This window comes from Scylla paramamosain, chromosome 18, assembly GCF_035594125.1.
Source record: "Scylla paramamosain isolate STU-SP2022 chromosome 18, ASM3559412v1, whole genome shotgun sequence".
In the NCBI taxonomy this organism is placed as follows: domain Eukaryota; kingdom Metazoa; phylum Arthropoda; class Malacostraca; order Decapoda; family Portunidae; genus Scylla; species Scylla paramamosain.
The window spans coordinates 11,942,150-11,949,374 of NC_087168.1; the positions used below are offsets into that span (position 1 = coordinate 11,942,150).

Here is a 7,225-nt window from a genome sequence, read left to right on the forward strand (position 1 = left end):
ACACACACTTTCACCTTTTCTTTTCTTTTTTTTTCTTTTTTGTGGGAAAGGGAGGGATATATGAGATTAACATTATCACTGAATAATTAATACAATAATAACAAGACTCAGATGTAGCTACAGTGAAGTCATGCTTTACGGTGTTATGATCACTATGAAAATCGTCTGAAGATTTGTACTATGGAACGTAAGGAGACAGTAAGAAACCCTTCTGGCGTGGACTGTGCCCTTCTACCACATCGCTGTCACAAACAAGGATCCTCCCTCCTTTCTGCCAACAATAACCCTAACTGAGAGCCATTGTTTGAAAACTATTGCTACTATCACAGGACAAAAAGCGGCTGATGAATTAAACTTTAGAGACAAAAACAATAGTTAAGGAAGAAAATGTCACTTAAAATCTGATGGCGTCGCCGCGCGCCACTGGTGAGGCAAGGATGCGCAGCAGCTTACCGCGGTACGTGCTGCAGGAGGCGGCCTGAGGAAGTGGCTGGATCAGGGTGAGTGTAGTGATGCTCCAGCCACAGACGTAATAGTTTGTGGTTACCAATGGCCCGTAGCAAGGTATCCATCCACGGTAACTCTCTCTCCACTATAACGTTCACTGCCCTGCTAGGGATGAGCGGCAATAGGCAAGCTGCAGCGTGCACTGTGCTATCGCGTATGAATATCTCACCATGTTCTGTGTCTTTGTCTTTTTTGATACGATGCCATATGTGCTGCACAGTGGCTGGATGTGCCTCTATGTCTGTCAGCAGAAACATCCAATCATGAATCCGCTTTACTCCAGATTTATGTATCATATTCACAGTTTCCTTCATTGCCTTGACAACAGGCTTATTCTGCCGAGTCAGTAGGCCCAAGAGGTGACGGAGCACATTATTTAGCGGCTGAAGACGTAGTTTCTTTCCCGCCATAAAGTTTTTCAGGACGCTCCTGATGTTTTTTTTCTTACATTTGATCACTTGGTCAATAATGTGCTGGGCCGCAAAGAATTCCTGAACCCCTTTGTGTGGGGCATAGTACCGCTCCTTCGGCACGCCGAATGTCACTTCTCGTCGCAAGGAATAAAATGTCGGCATCACCTCCTCTCTTGGCACACCCTCTCTGATACAGGAAGCAGTTAACAGGTCTTGATCCTCCTCTGATAGATAGATACGACCTTCAAGGATTCCTTTTAGTGCTATGAAGTATATTACCTTCAAAACATTGTCTATTTTCTTTTCGAGGAGCACTCTGTCGTGCAGAACATTGGCATGTGCAGCTAATCTATGGTGTAGCTTCTCCACGCTCCACTTGTGGATGAACTGGTATAGATGGGACTGTGTTATGGTGGTACCGATGAAGTTCATATCATAATGAGCCATAGTTGAAAGAAAAAGTAGATTGAGAGGGAGACGAAACAGGTCCCTCCAGCCAATGTTTTGCATTATCTGCCTGAGCCGGTCAACATCCTTGGACCTTCCCCCGGTGAGCCACTCATAGTGTTTTACGACCACGTGTGTCCTCTCCTCGGGGGAAATGCCCAGTATTTTAACATGGAAAGTCTTGTAGTTTTTAGGTATTCTAGGTTTGAATTCAAAGACATTTACTGGTCGAGAAGTGCAGATGACGGTAAAATTAGTGGATTCTTTCCCTTCACTGAGGATGCTTGTCACGAGCTGGTGTGAGACAACGTTCATCTCGTCCAGACCATCAACGAGTACGAGGACTCTGCATTTTTTCAGGAGAGGTAGCAGGAGATGTCCGTACTTGATGTGGGCTTCTGGTAAGACCTGCTTCAGCAGACCGTTAAGCGAGCTACTGTACTGTTCCCGGCACACGACCCACAGTAGCAGGTCGTAGTGAGCCAGCCCCTCCATTCGGCGATCACACTCACCACTGAGCCACTCTGACAAAATGAATGTGAGTAAGGTTGTCTTGCCAATACCAGTGTCTCCCTCAACCAGCACGATTTTTGGCCTCGTGAGTTGCTCACCAGGCGGTTCTTCTCGAGATGAGATCGGTTCTCCAGCTTGTGTTATCTGAAGCAGCTTAGAATAATCAATGATTTCGTCTTCATCTGCTTTCTCTCCATGATTTTTACTCCTCTCCTCTTTTGTTATTATGATTCTTGAAAATACAGTTTGAACGTCGACCGTGTGATTTTCGTGGCCACACAGGAAGTGAAGTGGGTCGAGGTACTTGGCGCAGTCGAGGCTACGCTGGAGTTCTTTGTTAGCTTCCATCTTGAAAAGTGGCAATATTTTGCTCGCTGATCGTTGTAATATTTCTTCTTCCCCAATATTATCCTTCCTGATGTCATCAAAAGCTCTGAACACCTCCTCCTTCTTGTCCTTCAATTCAGCCTCGGGTCTGCAGTACCTCATCTGAGTGGCCTCCAAGGCGCTGACCAAGAGAACACTCAGCTCTTTAAGTTTTGTCAGGAACTGTTCCTCACTCATGGGAGACTTTTCGTGCACAACTTCATTCCTTGAGTTCTTTATCTCTGTAATTAAATACTCCATCTCGCTACTTTTGTGAGTCCACTTTGAGTCACTGATCCCTGCAACGTTCTCACACGCCAGCTTGATGCTTTTGTAAAGGAGAGTTATGTCGAAGTGGGCGCAGGAAGGGCTCTTTTTTATTTGACTCATGTCTGTTGAAGTAAACTGCTTTCTTAAGTGGCTCTGGTACACATCAGGAATCTTTTCAGGTTGTACAGGTTGTCGCCTTATTATTTCTTTAATTATCTTGCCGTAGTTGGCTGTCGAGTTCTGCGGGAGGGCTCTCAAATACTCGTCGAGAGAGACATTGGAGGACTTGCCGTGTGTCCCGCACTTCAGTGTGTATGTCATCACTGCCTCGCCGACTGTCTCCAATATACGCAAGCATTTTAAGCGAAAACAGTCACTTGCTGTGAACGCCATCATGTGTAACTCCTTTGTGCTGTTCTTGAGGATGTCTTGCAATCTGCAATGCATGATCATCTGTCAGTAATGGTAAATACTAGAATGGGATGAAGACGAATAAAAATTCCACGGTTGAACATAACATCTCAACAAAATGTCACCGTAACGTGACAGAGATCACAATTCACATGCGTCATTACTAAACTTACTGTTCATATGTCTATATGCGCTACCGTATTATGTCATTTATGTCTGAAATAAATTCCATGTATATTATTCTAGTCCTCTGTCTCTCTGTAGTGAAATATCTCCCTTAAGATTGAAAAGTTCCTCACATCTAACATGAATCTCTCACAGAATCGGAAAAAGAAAAAAAAAAAAAGGCCTTAAAAAAAAAAAAAAAATTGCCGTGCTTCGTTCATCGGCCTAAGGCAGTGGTTCCCAACCGTGTGGGGAGGGGGGACACTTTCCCTGAGAGGCGCGGACACAGGACGGGAGGGGAAAAAAATCACGGGAAATCACGGGCTCATTGGCTATTAGTATAAAGGAAATGCAGCTGTTATGCCTAGCCAAGGGCTATCTATCTGTTTATCTATTTATCTATCTATCTATCTATATATATATATATATATATATATATATATATATATATATATATATATATATATATATATATATATATATATATATATATATATATATATATATATATATATATATATATATATATATATATATATATATATATATATATATATATATATGGTGGCATAGTTGGGGAGGAGGTTGAGTGGGTGGCACAGGGAGGATGGGGACCCCAACTCCACTGATCCAGCTGTGGGGATGCCCAGCTTGCAAAGGATTGAGAACCCCTGGCCCAAGAGAAGCTGATCAATGTCAGAAACGAAATAGTCAGTAAGACTCGAATGCAAACACGAAGAGATAAGGTCGCAGACGTGTTCTGTCAACCGGAATCAAATCTCAGAGGTATTACGTTTCGAGATAATACTTCAGACCAAGTTCCCTGTCTTCCTCTGAAGTTACAGGAAGAGCAGCTGTGCATCACCTCCATGAACATTGTGTCCGCTACTCGTTATGATAAACAAAACAAAAATTCTGGAACAATTATCAGAATCATTCCCAATGTATTTTGTAGCGATAAAATAAAACCAGTCACAGCAGTGCCGTCCCCAACAACATCCGCACTTAGTCGATAAGGAGGCGAAAGTGCTGGGTGCTGCCAGATGTGCCACAATATCAGTTCGTAATGTCACGAGTCCATTCGCCTCATTTGTTTGGAGACATATGAGCTGAGGAGCTTTGTTCAACAGATGAAATTATATATCCCACAACATTAAAAGAATGCAAGGAGAGTATTAGCCAAGTGCTGGCTAATATCTTTAGGAAATCATTAGATTTAGGAGAGGTGGCTTGCGGAGACAAGCGAATGTCGTTCCTTTTCTCTTCCACTCACAAGTTGCAAGAAGTAATCACCCCTATGAGTTTTCGAATATGTGGGAGTCTTTTACACGACAGGGTTCTTTAGGGAATGGGCTGGAGAGTAAAATGAGCCTTATAGATGTTTCACCATACAAGACAGTTATCGGGAAGGAGTAATGAGTGTATGGCTGCCGTTAAGTATTGACCCTATGTAACTCCTGTGCAGCACTGCCAGGATAAAGCAAGACAAATTCATCCCCTAGCTGCTAAATGACTGTACGGTAGCCTTATCCATCCATGTAAGGAGTACGCTTCTCATGTAGTGTTGGGAGTGCCTTCCACTCACACTGCTCTGCTGGACAGGCTGGAATCAAAAGCATTTCGTCTTATCAACTCTTCTCTTGTAATTGACTCTCTCATCGCCGCAGTGTTGCATCTCTTGGTATTTTCTGTCGCTATTTCCACGGTAACTGTTCTTCCGATCTTGCTAACTGCTTGCCTCCTCTCCTCCCGCGGTAGGACTATCATCGTACAAAACTTTCTGTTACCTCTCTAATGCAAGAATTAATATTAATTCTATCCTTTCTATTTTTCACCTTGCAGACGCTATGTATCACCTGTCATCAATGGATTAAGGAAATGTAAACATATTGTTATCATGAAAGTAAAACGTGACCATGAAATAAAAGGGAAATTATCAATTCTGCGTATATTCTAGAACACGTCATTGATGGATTATGGCATGACAAGTTTGTAAGGTGTTTAGTGCAACAATACCATAAAACAGAAAGGACAACTTACCACGTCTAGTGGATGTGCGCATTTTATGCCATTCTAGGATGCCTCCATGAGCACTGCAGTATCTCACTCCATCCCGGTGGTGTTCGTAACTGTCCTCCTGTAGTACATAGCTGTTCGCTCTTACTTTACAAACAAAATTTGGACTGCTGTGAACACTTTTTGGGATGTATGTCATTCTTATGTATATTTAATCTTTTAACCAAATCTTGAGTCATGTTTTTGCGACAGGTATGTTTATCAACACCGTTTTGTAAACATTGGGTTCTGAGCATGCGCAGTTCGCGGGTTGACAGCCGCGTATAAGAGGACAGCTAGGGACACAACATGCTGTCATCAACATGGCTGAAGACGTGGTTAAAAGATTAGCTAACTATAAGGATGAAATAGGCCCCAAAAAAATGTTCACAGGAGTCAGGCTTTTGTTTACAGAGAGTAAATACTTGTAAATTTACGGCTACTGTTCGTATGTCAGAAGATAAGGAATGAGTAATGTGGCGCAAGAAAGGATTTCCGGTTACAAGAGAGAGAGAGAGAGAGAGAGAGAGAGAGAGAGAGAGAGAGAGAGAGAGAGAGAGAGAGCGCTACGAGTATGTAAATTTACTACAGGGGGAACAGCTACGAACACGACACCGGGATGGAGTGAGATACTGCAGTGCTCATGAAGGCATCCCGGAATGGCATAAAGTGCCCCGAGGTTGTAGTAATGAAGGTGTCAGCATCTAACAGATATGGAGGGATGCACACGAAATGTTCCGACGTTCATAATTGTGGCAAGACTCACCATGAAGCAGAATCATCACAGCGTCTGTAGGAAGCAAGTGTCAACGCCTTGGTGTTTCTTAGTGCTGAAAAATACCCATGGAATCCCTCCCGTGCTGCGTGTGCAGGAGGAGCAGCACCAGCTGCTCTCTCTCTCTCTCTCTCTCTCTCTCTCTCTCTCTCTCTCTCTCTCTCTCTCTCTCTCTCTCTCTCTCTCTCTCTTATGTAACGGGAATTCTGTCTAAAGGCAGCAAACAAAGAAGAAAAAAAGTCTCACTGAAGATGCCAGTCCCAAAGAAGTGGTCCTAAAAAAGTATCAAAAAATTACGAGAAGTGTCTTGACACGTCTTTGAAGGAGTTCAAGTCATCGACAGTAGGGAATTATGAATCAGGCAAAGAGTTCCAAAGTTTATAGGTAAACAGGATGAAAGACTTTAACTCTTGCATTTGGGAGGGGGACAGAACAGGGATGAGAGAAAGTAGAAAGCTTTGTCAAGCGAAGCCACGGGAGGACGGGAGGCATGTAGTTTGCAAGATAAAAATAGCAGTTAGCGTGAAAGTAGCGGTAGAAGATAGCAAAAAGGTACAACCTTGCGGTGAAATGAGAGAAGGTGAAGACAGTTAGATGAGAGAAGTTGATGAGACGAAATGCTTTTCGTTCTACCCTGTTATACAGAGCAGTATACTTTTAAGTGGAACTTTTTCACCTCTCCCCATATAAACATTAAAAACATACTACATACATGGACGAATAAGACTCCCGTACAGAGTCAGCAGCTGGAGGGTGAGAGAAAATCTGGCAGAGACGACTCAGAACGTCTAACTTCATAGAAGTTGTTTAGCGAGAGATAGGAGGTAAAAATTTTTTGTTTAGATTATAAGTAAAGGACAGACAGAGGATGTTCAATGTAGAAGAGGGGGACAGTTGAGTGTCACTGAAGAAGAGGGGGGCAGTTATCTGTAAGGTTGTGTCGAGTAATTGATAGATTGACTTAAGACAATGAATAGCACTGAGTTTTCTCTGCCCCATTCCGAAATTTTAGATAAAACAGAATACAGGCGTTCTGTTGCTTCCCTGCGAGAGGTGTTTAATTCTTGGATTTGTCGTCAAGAAAAAGATATGGAAAAATGCAGCGGTATCATCAGCGTAGGAGTGGACAGGATAATGAGTTTGGCTTAGACCATTAATAAATAATAGAAAGAGATTAAGTGATAGGAAAGAACTGTAAGGAACACCACTGTTAATATATTTATGAGAAGAACAGTGCCCGTTTATCACAACAGCAATAGAATGGCCAGAGAGGAAACTTAAAATAAAGTTACAGAGAGGAGAA

At 42.7% G+C, this 7,225-nt stretch overlaps 1 protein-coding gene across 4 annotated transcripts in view; it reads right to left on the reverse strand.

The window, feature by feature from the left end:
- LOC135109110 (uncharacterized) overlaps window positions 1–6,071 on the reverse strand; it is an 8,179-nt gene extending 2,108 nt beyond the window's left edge. The window contains exons 1-2 of one of the 4 annotated variants that reach the window (XM_064020174.1): window positions 5,914–6,071; window positions 454–2,952 (exon numbers count right to left, since the gene is read on the reverse strand). In XM_064020174.1, the coding sequence (XP_063876244.1) occupies window positions 454–2,912 (2,459 nt within the window). In that variant the 5' untranslated portion in view covers window positions 2,913–2,952; window positions 5,914–6,071. Of the gene's footprint in view, window positions 1–453; window positions 3,492–5,132; window positions 5,892–5,913 lie in introns of those variants that run through there. The other 3 variants (XM_064020175.1, XM_064020176.1, XM_064020173.1) reach the window with 3 other exon arrangements.
- Window positions 6,072–7,225: the final 1,154 nt, after the last annotated feature.